This window comes from Cotesia glomerata, linkage group LG3 (genome assembly GCF_020080835.1).
Source record: "Cotesia glomerata isolate CgM1 linkage group LG3, MPM_Cglom_v2.3, whole genome shotgun sequence".
NCBI lineage: Eukaryota > Metazoa > Arthropoda > Insecta > Hymenoptera > Braconidae > Cotesia > Cotesia glomerata.
The window spans coordinates 2612634-2632350 of NC_058160.1; the positions used below are offsets into that span (position 1 = coordinate 2612634).

At 26.3% G+C, this 19717-nt stretch overlaps 1 protein-coding gene across 21 annotated transcripts in view; it reads right to left on the reverse strand.

The window, feature by feature from the left end:
- Nucleotides 1-1143: 1143 nt before the first annotated feature.
- LOC123262111 (forkhead box protein P1-like) overlaps nucleotides 1144-19717 on the reverse strand; it is a 237823-nt gene continuing 219249 nt past the window's right edge. For 9 of the 21 annotated variants that reach the window (XM_044724154.1, XM_044724165.1, XM_044724167.1 and 6 more), the window contains 10 exons: nucleotides 18029-18200; nucleotides 15673-15859; nucleotides 13368-13683; nucleotides 12949-12993; nucleotides 12591-12667; nucleotides 12139-12240; nucleotides 7112-7287; nucleotides 4304-4379; nucleotides 2499-2611; nucleotides 1144-2413 (listed from right to left, as the gene is read on the reverse strand). In XM_044724154.1, coding sequence (XP_044580089.1) covers nucleotides 2140-2413; nucleotides 2499-2611; nucleotides 4304-4379; nucleotides 7112-7287; nucleotides 12139-12240; nucleotides 12591-12667; nucleotides 12949-12993; nucleotides 13368-13683; nucleotides 15673-15859; nucleotides 18029-18200 — 1538 coding nt within the window. In that variant the 3' untranslated portion in view covers nucleotides 1144-2139. Of the gene's footprint in view, nucleotides 2414-2498; nucleotides 2612-4303; nucleotides 4380-7111; nucleotides 7288-9979; nucleotides 10111-12138; nucleotides 12241-12590; nucleotides 12668-12948; nucleotides 12994-13367; nucleotides 13684-15672; nucleotides 15860-18028; nucleotides 18201-19717 lie in introns of those variants that run through there. The other 12 variants (XM_044724160.1, XM_044724174.1, XM_044724159.1 and 9 more) reach the window with 11 other exon arrangements.

The following is a 19717-nucleotide window of genomic DNA, read 5'->3' on the forward strand; positions in this document are numbered from 1 at the left end:
CTCTTCTTTCTCTCACATATAATATCCACACTATCATTGTCATATTAATCACCGATTAATTAATATTAATATTAATTTTTCTACATATCGATTAAATTCCCAGTACGAATGAATACGAAACTACTTATCATTATTCTTATTAATTTATCAATTAATAATTACCATCATCATCTTCATCAGAATTATTATTATTGTTATTATACTTATCATTTTTATTAATGTAATTTATCAAGATGAAATGCGCCCTCTCGTGAGCTTTGATTCGGTACCTCAGGCCTCCATTTTAATTTACATTTTTTTGAGGTTAAAAATCTTTATATCACTTATCTTTAATTACCAATTAACGTAATTAAAAATTTAAACTTTTTATTTACATGACGGCAAAAAAAATTACTCATAAATTAACAATATTTCTTCAATGTCCTGTATAATTAAAAATTTTTTTACAACAACAAAAATTCAATTTTTATCCATAAAAAATGTGAAAAAAATTTTTTATTTACAAAATTTAAAAATATTTTAAGATCCTTAACCTCAAATTAAAAAAAAATTTGAATTTTCTTTTGTATTATTTTTTAGTTAAACAATACAAAAGTGTTATTGGACCTTCAAGTACTCTTAATAATAATAATAAAAATTATAATAATAATAATAAAAAATAATTTAATGAATAATCTCGTAACTATAATATTTAATAATCTACATTGCATACATCACATTAGAAACACTGTAATCATCAAGTCAGTCACTGTCTAAAAAGTTGTTCCAAATTAAAAATTTTCTTGTAAATAAATATTTTTTTTTTAATAATCAAAGAGTAAAAACGTCTGTAATTAAATCAATAAACTTTCTTAGAATAAATAATTGAAAAAAAAAAATCTGACTTTTGTTTTGCTAGCAGTCCGTCATTCTTGGTATCAATTCTTACTAGACTTATGCATATATTATTACTTATTACTGGTATCGAGTGAATTTAATGACATTATTGTAATTATTATTATTAATATTATTTTAAAATTTATCTCTACTTCTACATCTTACAATTAAATCAATTATTTTCCAGCATTCTCTTTTGTTTATTTATTGTTTTTATCTACAACGTGTTTATCGTCCCCGTAACGGAAGTTCAGCTCATTAAATTTTTAACTCCGCAAAATTTAAATACAGAACCATTAATCTTTAAATATTTATATATATAAAGAGCGACTTGGGAGCCACTTCCACAGCGTTTTTTATTTTTTCTAATTCATATAATAAATTAATACTAAAATTGTCGAGTGTCTCGTAAAAAAAAGACCTGACTGCTTATTTTCATTATTATTAATTTTAATTAATAAATCCTACATATATAGATTTTTTTTTATATTTATTTATATATTTATATATTTATAGAGTAGACTATTTATATATATATATATATTTTAACTATACAAATAACTAAATTGTTTACAACATTTCAAATAAAAATAATAATACAAATCGTTGTCTGTTGAATTAAGATATGGATCGCTTCGATTGACTTTATTATTATTTATACGTTTTTAATTATTGTTACCTTCTATTTTATATTTATAAAAAACAAATCAATTTTTAAATTGAGAATAATAAATAAAATAAAATCTAACCAATCCCATCAAGTATAATTTAATAATATTTTAAAAATAATAAAATTTTTTTTCTATATATTCAATTTCAATTCTCAAATTTCATACGCTCTCTGCTCAATCATCACATTCAAAAGTCTTATTATCGTCTTATGAAAAAATTGCGATTTAGATATGCTGAGTGACTTTGTTTTTTTTTTTTTTTTTATTTTTTACGATTTATATTTTTTTTTTCTAAGATTTAAATACAATTACTCTAAAATTATTCATACGGACAAATAATTATTATTATTTAATTTATGCCCAAAAGACCAGAATCGAAAGTTACCAATTATTATTTATAATTTATCATTAAATATTTATTATTATTGATTATTATTATCATTAATATTAATAATAACTAATTATTGTAACTGTTATTCAAAAATTGTGTTTAATTTTTTACTCGAGTTATATAATTTCAGTTAATGATTTAATTAATAAATTGATTAATTAATTAATTTGGTTGATGTGTTTGTGTAGTGAAAGAGTCGTACTACGCTTCAATTTGATCATCGGAAGTCATAATGTCGGGCGCCATCGACAGGTCCTCGGCCATGTCTTCGTCTTGCCCTGAGTCGTGTCCGTGGCTTTCGGGATACTCGCGATCGTCGACACCCTCGTCGTCATGATCGTGCTCGTGATCGTTAGGTCCATCGAGCAGCTCCCGTTTTATTAATCTCGACAGTTTACTGCCCTCGGGACTCTGGCCCTCTTGCTTTATGTGCATCCCCGACTCGTCAAGCGATGACCTGAAGTAATTTACGAATCTAATTAACGTACAATATATATTATTTATAAATTTTAGAGCGTTCATTTCTGAGGGCTGAATTAAGGTGGATTTGATTTATTTACATTAGATCGTTGTGTGGCATCACGTGCTCCTTGTCCGGACTTGTCGCTGTTGATGTACACATCGAGTTGTTTAGAAATCCCATATTCGACTCGCCCAGCGCAGCCTGGAAATACTCAAATTGTATTAGATTATTAGTTAGAAAATCTGTTCATTGTTGGTTTTTTATAATCAAATATTTATTATGTTTAAAGTTTTATATCAACTAATCACTTTATTTTTATTTTTAATTATTTATAAAATTAAATATCAATAATAAATTATTCACTGATAGAAGGATTTGGTACGGAGTACTAAATTGATTTAGTAACAAAATTTTTATTCATTTATTTTAGAGAAACAAATATTTTGTACCCATCAATATTATTTGTTACAGTTTAATAAATGATTTCTTTATATGAACAAAGCCGTATTACATGGAAATAAATATTTATTTCCACCAAATAATGTTTAGTAACAGGTACTAAATATTTCTTCGGTAAGTATTGTCGGTAGATGGCTATGCTTTAATTTTAACGTTTATGTGATACGTAACTTATTCACTGACTCAGATTATTTTATTCAGCTCGATTTTGGGAGATTTATTAAACATTTAAAAACACACATACTCCCAATAAATGTCTTCTATTTATGTCTTTTCTCAGTGGAGTTTAGTTTACATTTTTCAATTTGTATATTATTGATATTTTAAAAACTGGTTTAATTTTAAATTTTATAAATGTCTCAAACAAAGAAATATAATTTAATGAGATTTTTCTCTTTATAATACCTTATATTTTTACTTAAAATTATTTATTTTAATTATTTTAATTTATTTTAAGTTAAAAAGTTAGGTTACACGCTAAAATTAGTTAAAAAATTAATTTCTTTGATACCAATAAACGATTTATTGAGTAGCAATAAATTATTTGTTAAATACTACTAAATATTTATTAGGTGGAACTAAATGGGCTTTAATAAATGATTTAGTACTTATTACTAAATATTTGATAATGAAAGATTTGTTACTAAATCATTTAGTATCTGTTACTAAATCTTATTAAATAGAACTAAATTCTTCTATCAGTGTGTTTTTATAAAAAAATTTAAATATTTTTTTAAAATGAATTTTTTAGAAGAAGATTTTTTCAAATTTTTATTCTATGAATTTATGATTTTATTCTATCGGGAGATATTACACTAAAAAAAAAAATTGACTCATTTCAAAGAATTGCTAAATTTGAATCAAATCGGAAAATTTTTTAGTTCACAATTTATTAATTTTTTTTTTGCATTTTTTCGTTATTTAAAGTTGACATTCAAGTGAATTCTCAAATTTAAACAGCTTTTACCCGTTAAATGTTTGAAATATTTTCAAAAGTCACATATATTTCTCAATATTTATAAATACAAGTAAATGTATGTAGGTTAAATGAATAATCAATATGTGGGTATAATAATTCGTGGTATTTGTGAATTTTTTATAGCCATTTATTTTTTATATTATGCAAATTACTTTGTTCTAATTATTTTTATCATTAAACTGATCAATAATTTTTTTTAGAATTATTTTAATTTTTCATCAATCAAGTTATTAAAAATAATATAAAAAAAGTCATGACATTTATAGAATGTATTTTTATGATAAATTTAACTTCTAAAGTACTTTTGACACACGTCGATTAGAGTTAGATTTTATTTCAAAAATACTTTGTTAGTTTTGAATTCAGAATTAATTTATGCTGGAGTGTATTAAATATTTACAGCAAGATTTATATTTTTGGTTATTATTTCTTTAAAAATTAATAGTTTTATTAAAAATATTTACCTGGAGATTGGCATTGAGAGCGTCACCGTACATTGTCGGACTATGCGTTAGCGTGGGACTTTTAGATGGTACACCCCTAATTTTGACAGAAATAATTTTATATAAATAAAAACGTTCTGTGTAAATATTACTGCTGCAATTATTATTATTTTATATAAAAACACTTAACATTGATAGAGTAATAATTGATAAATATTAAATATAAAAAAGTTTAAGAAGAATATATATAAATATATATATATATATATATATATATATATATATATATATATATATATATATATATATATATATATATATATATATATATATGTATATAAATATACATATTTATATAATTGATAGAGAAAAAGGAAGTAAGATATAAATGATGTATACATAATATTTAATAGCGAAATATAATAAAGCACACACACACACATAAAATAGTTAAAATATTAGTTAAATACACATAGAAAAATTTTAAAAGTGAATTTTTAAAAAGTGAAAAAAAGTTTTTAAGTGTAGAGATAAAAACAGTTAGAAAAATTGATTAAGTAAAAATAGTGTAGGATATAAGATACTGATAAAAGAGGAAAATTTAGTAAAAGGTTAAATACAAAAAAACTACTAGCATAATTAAATATTAATTAAAAAATTCAAAAACATTAAAAGTATGTTTGTTTTAATTCTTACCAAAAATTGCGCCCTTACCATAGGTCATGTGTGAAAGTATGTAGGTGTAAAAAATTTTTAAAAGATCTTTAATTAACGCTTTTCATATTTTGAATTTTTTTGTCTTATCTTATTAATTGTTTTTTTTTTATTGTTCAAACTTGTACAAAATTTTTGTTAATTTATAAAAATTAAATATCAAGTCAAAATATGAATGACATTTCGACAGCCTTTGAATAATAAAGCTTACCTCAATTACCTTTATTTTTCCGTGACTTAAAAGTATTGATGAAAATTTTTTAGATTATTTTATATAAAAAATTACTTTGAGAAAAATTTAATCAGTACCAAAAGAATTAAGTACTGAAAAAATTTCAATAAAGCCAAAATAATTTTTATTACTAAAAATACTTATTGAAAAATAAAAATTTCTCGTGCAAAAATTTGGCTGTTCATAAATGTTTAGCGTTTTTTTTAAGTGATAAAAAAGCAAGCATAAAAAGTTTAATATTAAAAATAGTAAAATAGATAAGAAATATTAAAAAATTTAAGATATAAAAATTTTAAAAACTACTCGATATAAAAAATTGAGTCAAAAATTCTAACTACGTAGTAAATATAAAATTTAAAAATATCTAGTCTAGTTATTAAAAGAAAATAAAATGACTTGAATATAAAAAGTGACAATAGTCAACCTGATACCTGAATACTTGTCACGACGCATGAAGATTATTCCATATCCAGTAGACAATTAGCTCCGTGAAACGTTAATCATTCACACACTCAATTGCATAATAATAACAATTATTATTATTGTCATTTATAAGTAAACATAATCATGCGCAGTGGTCTCGACGCGTTTTATTCGTTCACCCAGAACCAATCACACATGAGATTAATTTATAAGATTTAAATTGATTCCTCAATAAAAATAAATATTATCAATTGATTCATCCATTTTAACGAATCGAGAAAGCGGTTTAAAGCCCACACAAGCTAAGCACGATGTGAGATGTCAGGAACATGCTCCTTTGCTCTTATTTCAGAAAACAAATTATGTAAAAAAAAAATTATTATTCTTATACTAGTACAATAAAACATAATGAGAAGGGACGTGCAGGACCGCGACTAAAAAGCTCATAAGTCATTATCATTAATCAGCAGGATTTAGACGGTGGTGTTGGACAGCTATTGAAAGCCTAACCAGTTAATAAATAAGCTCTAAAAACTTAATCGGCCAACTAACGATGACTCTCTCGAAATTTTTGCGCGGCTCGTAGCAAGCAGGATTAAATATCTCGTTATAACATCCTCATACTCTCTACAATATTTTATTTCATATAATATATAATATATATATCTAGTGCATAGATATATATTTTATTTTTTCAATTAAAAACATCTTATTTTTTTTTTAATAATTTTTTTTTAAGGTAGGGAGGATCTACGAGGCAATCAGGCATGATGCGTGAATCTATTTTTTCTCAGTTTATTTTTTTTTATTATTTTACTTTGAAAATCAGGTTATACGATTTAATGTCGTTTATTTTGTTTAAAATCATTTTTAGGGGAGGAGATAAATTTAATTTTACAAATATTCTTTTGAGTAATTATTTTACTAATTTAATTAGCATTGAAGAATTTATTTAATTATTTTTGATGGAAAATTCAATTCTGATTTATTTGATTAGTAATTTAATTAAGAAATTTTTTAAATAATTAATTGATACTTGAAATTTTTTTTAATACTAATCTTGAAAAATTTTTTATTCAATAAACAACATTATCGTATTTTTCGTGAATTAGGTAGAGATAACGACCAAGCGATTCGTTCGATGAAAATTGTGATAGATAAAAACTCCCTGGTGAGCCAATTTTATTATAGTAATAATAAATCAATTAATTAATTCAAAATCTTTTTTGTAAAATATTGAATAATATTTTAATTTGAGTTTTAGTTTTTTTTTTTTTTTTTTTTTTTTTTTTTTTTCTCGCGAAAATGTGATTTTTTATGAGCCAATGATCGCCCGATTGAAGGTTGGATATATAATAGCAGTGGGGAAAAATTTAAGAGCGACAGTGGAATCAGAATTTTCATGTAACGTTTCGCGTAAGTCATCACCAGCAGAATTGCTAAAAAGTGGTAGTGCTTACTGTGCGGAGAGGTGGGGTGGAGTGGGTGATGGGGTTGGGTCATATTTCCTGGGACGGCCGCGGGACAGATGCCGCCGCTTTACGAACTCGGCGTCGTCCACCATCCAGAATGACCCAAAGTCGTCCTCATAGCGCACAAAACACTTGTGCAATGATAGATTGGTGCGGATGGCGTTCTGTATACACAGACAAGACCACCAAGAAATAGAGAAAAAGAGTCAAAAAGAGAACAAGACATTTTTTTTTGTTAATGTTGATTGTTGATTTTTTTTCGGTTTTGTACCAAATGAACTTTAATATAAAATAAATTTTTTCCCGAATTTATTAAAGCCAAATTTTCAATAAAAATTGGAATTTGAAACAAATTTCATTATTGTTCTTTATTTTTCATATAATATAATTTTATTCAAAGTTAGAAATAATTAAAATTATAGAAATGTTAATTCATTAAATATTTTTTTTTTTTATATTAATTAAATTTTATTTGAAAAAAAAATTTTCGTGTTTGATGTGTAAACAATTAAATTTTTAAAAGATATTTTGATGAAATATTTCTTATAAAATAAAAAGGTTACGTACAAAAAAATATCAGAAAGTTTTAATTTACAAGTTCACCCTTAAAAAAAAAATTGTGAATTCTAATTAAAAAAAAAAAAAAAAAAAAAAAAAAAAATAAAAAAAAAATTTTGACCAATTTTTTAATATTTAAAAATTTTTGTTTCGATCAAAACAAATAAAAATAATTAAAGTTCATGTGGTAGTCAACTATCTAATCTTCTCGATGCTCAAAATTTCTCCGGACTACATATTACGGTACATTCAAATCTCTATTAATTCTTGTCGCTGCATCCTCCAACGGTGATTTTGCTTATTTTCTGTAGACACGGGCATACGAGAGAGTAAAGAGAGAACATAAATATTTATATTTATATATATTTAAAATAAAAAAAAAATATTTTTCTTTTTAACAACAACAATAGAAATATTAATAATAATTATCATGTTAATTATTATTATTAAATTTTCTTTAAAGGGTTATAGGGTGAAATTGCGGGCTCTTGTCCTTCCTTCTAAATATTTCATACGTGCAACACACATTTTCGTTATTTAAATAAATCGATGTTTCATAAATATATAATGTATGAATAATTATTAAAGTGGAAAAAAATAATGAAATGAATGATAAATGCGTCCCGTTCACCAAAGTACTTTCTAATTACAGTAGAGATCCACATATTTGATTTTTTTTCTTAAGTTCTGCGATCTGGCACATCCGCGAACTCTCTTCTCGGGGTTAGTCGCTGCAAAGCCCATCATAACCATGCTTGTTAAGCCACAAATTTTATGTAATTTCAGTTTGTAATATTGTCTACTTGTCACATTTTCACCACTCGCTCTAATCACTCGCTCGATTATTTTTAATTTTTCATACACACGATAGATACTGATCATTAAAATTAGCAGTTTGTAGATTTTAAAAATTTTTTTGTTAAATTATAAAGTACTAAGAGTTATTATTATTGTTGGTACTCAAGCTACACATTAACAAAAATTATAGAAGTTTTGATAAATAAACAGATAATAGGTAAAGTAACAAACACTGTTCTATAATAATTGATAATATAAAAATTTTTAATTTAAAAAGTTTTAAAAAGCTGAAGATTTAAATGGAAGCATTCGTAGTTTAAATTTTAAATATAAAAATATTAATAAAAGATAAAAATTTAGTGATTGATTAATGTTAAGCGTGATATATAAGCAGATGCGTTACGAATAGGGAATATAAATATTTTTGCGGGTACTAGTTCTAAAAGCTTGAAGAAAATAGCCGTAAAAATGCCAAGCTATTGATATTTATGATTTAGATATTAATTAAATGTTAAATTATTGAAATTATGTGTTGATGAAATATTATAGAGTTTCATAAGTTCTTTTAAAGAGTTAAATTTGTATTCGATTTTTTTTGAGTGAAAAAAAATTTTTCGAGTTTAACTTTTACAGGATTAGAAATTTTTAATTTTATTTAATAAAAAAATTCAGCGTTTTATAAATTAGTTTTTTTTTCATAAGATTTAATCAAAAATTTTTGAAATTTAGACAATACACTGGCAAAAAAATCAATTTGATTAGAAAAAATTTTTTTTGAACCAAAAACATCATTTTGAAAAAAGTAGAAAAAAAATTCTTGAATTTAGAAATTGTTCTTGGTTTAATAAAGAAGAAAAATAATTTGACGAAAAAGATTATTTTAATAAAAATTAATTAATTGAAATTTTTTCTTGCTGTTTTGCCGTTGTATTGACTAGATTATTTTTATGAAACTCCAATAATAAATTCGACGATAACTTAACTAAAAAATATGATATAAATTTTCTAAGAAGTAAATTGTAAAAAAGAGATAAAAGCGGTACACACATGAAGCGAGAAAAAATTTATAATAAAAATATTAAAAATTTATAAAAAATTTAAAATTCTATATAATATAAATAGTAAAAGAGTTTTAAAAAATGTAGAGTTAAAATACACATAGATGCTTAAAAAATAAAAAATAAAATAGAAAAACTTGCAGAAAAAATAGCACATGAATACGACATTGAGAAAAAGTGAAAAAATTTAAAATATTTAAAAAATTCTAATAATTATAATACAATAATAATAATAAAGGAAAATTTGAGTGATTTAAATTGAACATTAATAATAGAAAATTTAATTTGGTTCAGAGTAGAGAATTTTAGGCTCATATATATATATATATATATACATATATCAGAGATTAATACATATGTATATGTATATATTGATTAAACTCTTTAGTGGTAAGAAAGTGATAGAAAAACGCGCAAGTCGGGCGGGAAGGGGGTAACGTACCCAGTCGTGCTGCAAGCGCGTTGAGGACGTCTCTTGTAAAACTCCACTTCGTCGACAGTCCATACGGCCCCTTTCACGTTTTCGACTCGCATGAAACATTTGTGGAGAGACAGGTTGTGTCGCACTGCGTTCTATACAAAATAATACACAGACTAAATAAGCAACGCAAAAAACGAACTAAGCCAACTCAATCACGAACTCGATGGCTGATTTTTTAATCATTTTTTTCTTTTCTTTCTTTGATTTCGTTTATTATTGATGGCGATGATGCCGATGCTTTGTTTACTCAAGATCAAAATTTATATCATTTTAACATCCATCTTATTACAGTCTAATTAGTCACCTTGAATGTCGTTGGATTTAAAAGTCTCGTAGAAACTTTTAAATCCAACCGATTAAAAAAAAATTTTTTTTAAACAACTAATTGAAGTTTTTTAAGGAGGTTCGAGCGAATCTAATGTAAAAAATAATTTCCAACTTTGAGCTTTGAAATTAAGTATATATATATATATATAAATAAATACGTCATTTATCTGATCCCAAAATTTTAAAAAGATTCACCGTTTAGTTACTTAGATATTAAATTTTAAAAATCACATATTTTATCTCCTTATACACGGGCTCTTATGGCGGACAAACTTTTGTCGAGACTTTAATTATTTATTTCAATATTAACCTCCCAACTTTAACGGATAAAAAACTATACACAAGAAACTTGGATTATTGCAAAATATAAAAACAATTTAATAATAATACATTACCGATATAATTTTTGAAATATTTAAAGTTAAATTTTATGTTTGTAACTCGTTTATCGTCAGCTATTTATTCGAATAAAGATTTGACAACATCGCGTCAATAGCTGAGAAAAAAGAAAAGGATAGAAATATAGTTACAGAGAGAGAAATGTTTAACTCACACACTCATCCTCGTCTCTGTTATGGGTATAATCAAGCGCGCTATTGCCAAATTTGTTTATTTATTCCGGCAAGTAATAAATACCAAAGTCATTTTATTACTTTACTTTATTAAACAAGTAAAAATCATCAATTAATAAATTGTTTAAATTATTTTAAAATAAAATAAAGAATTTTTACGAATATTGGGAAGACTAAAATTTTAAAAAAATTTTAACGTTATTTTGACTCATTAGTTACGCTCGAACTTCCTTAATCAATTGAATTTAATTTTTAAATAAGAACAAAATTAAATAAATGAATAAATGATAGTAGCATATAAAAAACGATGCATATGGCGATGAATATCTAATATATCTATTACTAACAAGAGTAAGTACTAAAAAATAAAATGAAGTAAATAATATAAATATTAATGTAGCTTAAAGGCAAAATATTCGCGAAATAAAAATATATTTGTTATTTAAATAAATAATAAAGTATAAAATAATAATAATAAATAATAAAACTTAAAAGTATATTAAATAATGAATATATAGGACACGTTTCTGTTGCATTCCTGTATAATCTGTTAATGCAGAGCTAGGTATCTAAACTCTATAGGAAAACAACAATTATTCATGCCGCAGGGCTGAACAAATTATAATCGACGAACAAAACTCGTTGATTTGTTAAAAAAATTCTTCTGTAAGCTCTCGGTGCTCTGGAGCTCCTGGAGTCGGCCTGGAGATTCTATAACTCATATTTTCAGTATATTTTTGTAGTATTATTGACTTTTTTTTTTTTGATTTTTTTAATTTGGTTATCTTGAATTATCTCGTTGTAAACACAGAACCATGCGAGGCGAAGCTTTTATGGCAAACGTCGATTGCTTACACTCACTTATTGCTATTTTAATATAAATTCACTCACTCAAACGTACTTTATCATTCTCACTTGTTTTGTGATATTATATTTAATATTATATTCAACCCCCCTTTGATTTAATTCAATTAAAAATAAAAAAAATCCTATATTGTGCAGATTATTATTACATTTTCCTCTCCTGTGATAATTTAGTGGGTAATCAATTATTTAAAGCTTATATTTGATTGAATATTTTGACTTTTATGTTAAATGCGCTGATGATATTATCAGGAATTTAATTTATATATGTAATATTGTTTTGAACTGTAGCTGGAAAAAATAATTATGTTATCCTACGATACGGTATTTAATTGATAATTTTAGTTTGAAGTATACCTTCCAGGTGGCGGCATTTCGTCGGAAGTAACAGAATGTATTTTGAAACCAGTTGTAGATCTCGTTGAGGGTTAATTGCTTCTCGGGTGATTCAATTATCGACTGAAATTAATCATTGTTTAGGCAAAAAATAAAACAAAAAAATCAATAAATTAATTACAATTTGTGGGATGATTTTTTAGTTACTAAAATTTGGATCAATAATCTATTTTTAATTATAAAAAATATTATAAAGTTTAAAATAAATTTTTTTATATTTTTAGATACGGATTTTTTATATATTTTAATTATAGTTAAATCTTTAAAATTATTTATTTTTAATCTAACTTATTTTCATGGGGATAAATTATAAATTATTTAAATCAAATCAAATAATTAAAAAATAGATCAAAAAACTGATAAATTTTTATTAAAAAAAATTTAATGATAATAAAAAAAATGAATTAACCGACCTGGCGTATCAGTGATGCGTACGTGAAGGGTGGTCTTACGTCTGCATTTTTGTAGAACTCTCTATTCCGTTGAATTTCTAAAATCACATTATTGCTTTAAAGTTCTTAAAATTTATAAAAAATATAAAAGAAGGAAAAAAAAATTGAAGAATGTCTTCTAGTACATAATTTAATTTATTCATGAAGGAAAGCATTATTAAGTGAAGCATTAATTAATAATAAAATAAATATTATTATTATTAATTAAAAAAAAAAAAAATAACAATTAAAGATACTGATTCGACATGTTATGCAATGATAATCATAAAAAAAAAAATAACAAAAAAGAAAAAACGGATAGTCAAGGTCAAGACAGTACCTTGTTGGACGTCAAGGCCAGCCCGCTCGAGCATGTAGGGCAGCCCTAGTGTGTAGAGGGTCGGAGCAGCACAGGAAACGAAGAAAAACAAGTAGCAATGATAAGAAAAGAAGGCAGGAGAATTTTAAGTCAAGACTTTTTGAAACCAGCCATATTAGTTTTTTAATTAATTAATTCAATTTTTGATAGTTTTTTTTAGCAAATATTGAAAAATTTTTCGATATATAGATGGCTTCTTATCAAAAGTCGATTATTCTATAAACTTATCTCAAAAATTTGGTAAATAATCAATCAACTAGCTCAAATTTAAGTTAATAAAAATAATTAGTAGTTAACTCTGTTCTCAATAAAAATTTAGGTAAAAAGTTAATTAAACTGATAATTGTTTATGAATAAATATCTATCAAAAGCAGCCTTACCTCCCGCGAGAGATAGCGCAGATTTATCGCTGATTCGCCTCCTTATAGGCGCTGCCATGCCTGATAATCCGCCTGGTATTGTTGGTAAGCTTCCGGGCATGTTTGGCAACGGGATTCCCGCTATGCTCGACATGTTGGGTATCGGCGGCATTGGCGTGCTCCCGGCAGATGGCGCCATCGGTCCGCCTCCCGGCGATCTCACTGCTGAGACTAGTGCTGACATTGATGCCGGGGATACTTGCGAAACACCAAAATTTGGCGGTGGCTGATTCATTAAACCAGTTGATAAATTTAATTTTGATAAACTTGAACCCGTCTAAAAGCAAACAATTTTTTTCTTCAGTTATAATAATAACAATAATAGCAGAAATTTTTGTTCCAGTCACGGTTCCAGCTTCTAGTATTTTCATTTACCATCAATATCATAATTGTAAAAATTTAAATGTTTCTTTTTTTTTTGTAGAAATTATTCTGCATTATTATTATTATTACAAAACTATATTGCTTCGCTTGTATATTTTTTGCATGCAAGTGGTTGAAAAAATAAATTTTTAGTTAAAATTATCCCGACTTATAAATAAACTAGCTGTCAATTTCCCGCTTAAGTTCAAATTTGTTTGTTTTTTAGTAAAACAATTTTTCAACTTTGCATCAGTTTTAAACCTCAATTATAATCTTGAGGACTTTTGTAAACATTTTTAATTTTTTATTTGCAAGGTGATAAATGCTGTCAATATTATTAAAATGTAAGTTTATCTTTAAAAATAAAAATGATTTTTAGTTTTGTACATCAACATCCCTATCAATCAATAACATAATTATTAAGTTTCATTTATTTAAATAAAATCACATAAGAAACGATTTTTAATGAAAAAATTAATTTCTCAACTTAATAAAATATTAACAACTTAAAACATTAGCTGAGAAACGATGCATTTTATGACATTAATTTGACGTCTATTGGTTTAATAGTTTTGTTCGGTTAGACATGTCTAAAAAATGTCTCTATATTTATTAGTATAAATATTTAGTTTATTTTTCCAACAGCTTATCCAAAAATTGAAATTCTTCTATGAAAACTCATGAAAAAGTTTACTTAGATTTAGTTTGATATTTAAAATAAAGTTTTAAAATTATTCATTATTTAAATCATTATTAAATAAATAAATGTTCATTCAAAAACAATGAATGAATAATTGAATTTTTATTTCAAATTCTAATCGACAGTAAAGAATTTATAATTGAAAAATTTATAACTAAAATTTTCTCCGAAATATGCTGAATCGTTTGGTATAAATTTGATGCATATTATTTTGGTAATTGTTTTAGTTGGAAATAAAAAAATTCATCGCTTATTTAGAAGACAGATAATCGAATTTATTTTTCAACCTGACGTAATTCTCCCATTGAACGTGTATTAAAAATAATCAGTGATATATCAACGTCATTATTAATATTTAAGTAGCCTGGAGTACACGGTTAAGTATGTAAGACGATTGTACAATAGAAGGCAGTAAAAGAGAATAAGCTTTAGATTGTTAATGTGATATTGGTATTCTCTGACAGTGTAACTTGTTAGGGGTTTTAATTAAGGCGATATAAATCGCCTTGCAGAGATGAGGAGGGATGAACAAGAATAAGAAGTAGCACCAGAACCACCACCAACAGTAAGAAGAAACGTGCTACCGTACTTCCCTTAGACGATGAATTATTAATTACAATTTCGTGTATAAATTAACGCCTTCGACTTGCCAATTGGCAAAAGCGGTAAATCTGAACCCACTATTTATTTCTTCTCTCACTTTTTATCCGGCTAAAATTTATCCTTCTCTTCCGTCTTACATTACTCTTTTTTTTTTAAATAATATCGGAAATGAATTATTGATTAATTTATTTTTTAATATAGAGCCAACTCTATCCAGCTAATATTCAAAATGAATCTCAAAGTTAATTAATAATTTGCATTCTCCCACTGAATAGTAATAACCAACTGACAATGCTAATGGTAATAATGATAATTAGTTATAGTTATAGTTGTCCTTTCCGACGATAAATAATTCAATTTCCAAAATGTCGAATTTACAATTCCAGATGAGATTATTATAAATTCATATAAACTCTGAGATTATAGAGTTTAATAAGAGGAGGTTCATATTTTATTTATCGAGATAAGTTTACCGAAAGATTAACATTGTCAGTTAATTGTTTTAATTATTTATTTGAGCTATCGATCGGCCCAACCATTCCGTAGTTAAACTTGATTAAATTTTTATATTAGTACATTATAACTTATGACAAAACTTACCGAGGATTCAGACGACTTCGGAGGTTCCGGAGAAGACATTTGCTTGGCTACATGAAGGTGATGCATCATGGCCCCTAGTATATCGCGTTCTTTCTGCAGCTGGATCTCTAATTGAGACACAACTTGCATTTGAACTCGTGCTTGAGCTGTCGATCTGTCGTCTAACGTGTGCTCGGTGTTCATATGTCTGTAGAGTCATTTAATTATTTTTTTAGTGGATCCAGAAAAAAATAAATATAGCCAAGAGATATCAAATAATAAAAGACAATTAGTTATAATTTATAATACAGAAAGTTTTATATGTAAATGTAAATTAAACCAATCAGATAATTGATGTCTATAATTAATGGAGAAATTATTGGAATATTTTTCTTCTGTTTAATAATTATTAAAGTTTGACATTATAATATGAAAAATATAGGTCACGGATTATTATTTTGTAATTTATGGTTTATTTTATTAAAAATTATCATTTTTAACTCAGAAAAATTTGCTCATATGGTCAATTTCCGTATCAGGTCTGATATGAGTTTATTTGGTTATATATAGCCATATCAGACAATATATGAAAGAAAAAAACAAATTTTAAATTTAACTATCGATTTTTATTTGTTTTCCAGAAAATATGTACGTGAATTATCATGCATAGTCGCTAATAATCTTAAAAAGTTTGAAAAGTCCAAAAGTGCATGCCTCATAATCTCATTTTTCAAAATAAAATTGATTAAAATAAAAGATAAAAAGTAAAATAATAAAAAACAGAAAACTCTGCTATGGTTTAGTGGCGCCATAACTCTAAGGTGAGGAAAAAAAATACTAGAATAAAATGTATAGATAGATATACAAAAAAATCCACAGTCATATATTAGTTTTTTATAAATAATAATTTAACGACAGTGAATTGAACGGTCATATTAATTGAGAAAATCCGTCGTGTGTTACTTTAGATAATAAAAAAAAATTATTCCAGTATATTATTCCATCATCCATACACGGACGTACAGAAAAGATTATGTTTAATGTTATTATTTACTATGTTAAACAAAAAAATTGTTATTGAAATATATTTTATGTGCCTGACAAATTATTTGACTTGATATTAGTGTACTTATATTAACCTGCAAGTGCGATATAAATAACAAAAATTAATTTCAGTTTCGAGAAAACTGCTTTATTTGAAATATCGAGAGTAGAGCACAACCTCAACGCTTCGCTCATGAGGCGTGCAATAAGCTTCTTAGGAAAATAAAAAAAGAAACTTTAGTTCAAGATTTAATAATTACAAGTTAACTTTCTTATAGAGAGAGGATTTAACGATCATATGCCACCTGTCGGAATTTTTGATCAAACATTATATATGGTCAAATTAAGTCATATTAGACCATATCAAGCTACATTTGGACATAGAACATTTTTTCACGGTTTTTGATATCGACGGTATTTTGGTAAAACCTCGTATCTTCTATGTATTTTAAATGAGAGATACGAGGTTTGTACCGTCGATATGCTTGATGGAGCTTCGTCCGCTTTCGGCGGGCTCGTTTAATCCAAAATTTTTTATTTAGCAGCAAAGTGATCACTTTGATTTGATTATTACGCGATTTAAAATGCAATTGTTCGATACATACGTTGTCGTTTGTTATTTAATATTTATACAAAAAAAGCAGTAGGTAAAACAACAAAGGAAGCTTAAAATAGTAAGCGAATAAGAATAGAGAAAAATTTAAAGAGGAAGTAAAAGAACTTAATAATAATAATCACAATTATATATGAATAAGATGGGAAACAGAATTAGACACTCCGGAGTCTAGTTTTGCCTTTGATGTTGATTATTCTTTTTGGTGCAGATATACCCACAGCGCGGTGGTAACGAAAGAGGGTTGAAGAAGAAAACTCGTGGTAGGAGGTTTGTCAAGGCGCGAGAAGCTTCGACGGCCTTTGGGATTAGACTGAGAACCCGAAAGATTGAGAGAGAGGCAAAGGCATAACGATGCGGTCGAATGTCGTGAATATTAATGAGACAAAGGTAATTAGCGTTCTTCTTTTTTTTTTTTTTTTCCCAACGACTTGTTTGGAGACTTTACTCTGGCTTGCCGTGATTACCAAGGGGATTGTCGAAAGAAGGAGAAGACGCGAAGCAAGATGATGAGAAGGAAGGAAAATAAGATAAAAAATACCTAAAGAAATAGAATGAAAAAAATACCATGTCAATGAGATACGCTGACTAAGTTCATTTTTTTATCGGGATCTTTGAGAATAGGATTTTGTATTTTTTTGCCTTTGGCTCTTTTTTCGGGAAAAGATTCGAGCTTTATAACTAATGAAATGTATTGTTGAATGGAATTTAAATACTGACTTGAGGAATGATTGATAGTCATCGCAAATAACTTCACAGCTTGGCCATTTGCATACTCCATGACCGTAGAGGGGGTGAGCTTTGTCATGACATGAAACATCCAGTGGCTTTTCGTCCACCAGGGTTGTTCCGTTTAGTTCCGAGCGTCGATTTGCTATCGAGTTTATGAGTCCTGAAACAAAATTTCATTGTTATTTTTTAATTATATTGAAGTGTAGGCTGAAATTAGCTGACATAATAAAATAAATCTTAATTGTTATGGCTTTTAAATTGTTTAATTTTATTTTTGTTTATGGGGAAAATAATTATTTTATTATTAATACATTGACGAAAATATATTTGAGTAATGATTAACAAAAAAGCTGTTAATTAAATTCGATACTTTTTATTTTATCACAAATATATAAAAAAGATTCTTATTAATTTTTTCGTATATTCTTTCTTTATAAAAAATTTTAATTAAAAAGATTTAATAATTGATTTTTAATAAAAATTTCAGTCTTTAAATTGCTCAGTGCAATATTAATTAGTTAATATTTATAAATTCACTCTAAAAAGTTTTAAAATAAATAAAAAATTTAAAGAATTGTACTAACAAAAATTGAAAATATTATCCAGATAAGAATTTTTTCAAATAAATCATTCAATTTATTAATTTCTTTATAAAAAAAATCATCAATTTGCGTAGCCCCAATTGTTAAAATTTTTGTGGGTTAAAATGGTTTTTAACTTCCCGCTAAGAAAATCGAAGATTTTCAAAAATCGGGAAGTTATTGTTTTCACCCTGTTTTGCAAAAATCGAGTTTTCATCAGATCTCGACGTTTGAAGGTCATAGGAAGCTTCCCTGACTACTCTCGCGAGGTTGTCACGGTGTGTGTGTGTGTGTGTGTGTGTGTGAAAGTATGTGAACCGCTTATAACTTTTGAACGGCTCATCCGATTTTATCGCGGTTGATGCCATTTGAAAGGGCTTGGCCAAACTTAGATTTTGAGTATAATTTGGACCGATTCGGATCAGTAGATTTTGAGGAATCTTAAAAAAACTAAGAAAAAAAATTTTTTCAAATGTGGTTTTTTTTGGATAACTTTTAAGCGGCTTTACCGATCAATTCCAAAAACTAATAAGCTCTAGACAATAAAAAACCACGTCGATCGCCACCAAGCTGGTCGAAATCGGTTAATTCGTTCAAGAGATTTCGTGAACGAAAGAAAACCGAAAAAAGTGTTTTTTCGAAATTACTCCGAAATTTTTGGTTCGATCAATTGAAGCCTAAAAATTTTTCATGGGACTGATAAAACTGCGTCGAATGCCGCCAACCGCGTGAAAATCGGTTGATCCATTCAAAAGTTATTGCGGTTTGAAAATTCCAAAAGTAGTGTTCTATGAAACTTCTATTAGACTTTTGAGCTCGAAGAGCTCAAATGCATAGAAATACTATCTCTTTGAGCTCAGCGAGCTCAAAATATCACATAAATTATATTTTGAGCTCAAAAATCTCAAAAACGTCATAAGTACAATTTTAAGCGCCCAGGTATGGAATTAGCGGGAAGTTGCAGGGATGGCCTTTAGGGTGAACCGTTTTACTAATTTTTTTACTCCAGAATCATATTTTTTTTTTTAATAAATAGGGGAAAAAATATTTGGCTGACGAAAATCACGTATAATCACTTGCTCGTTATACTCAAAGG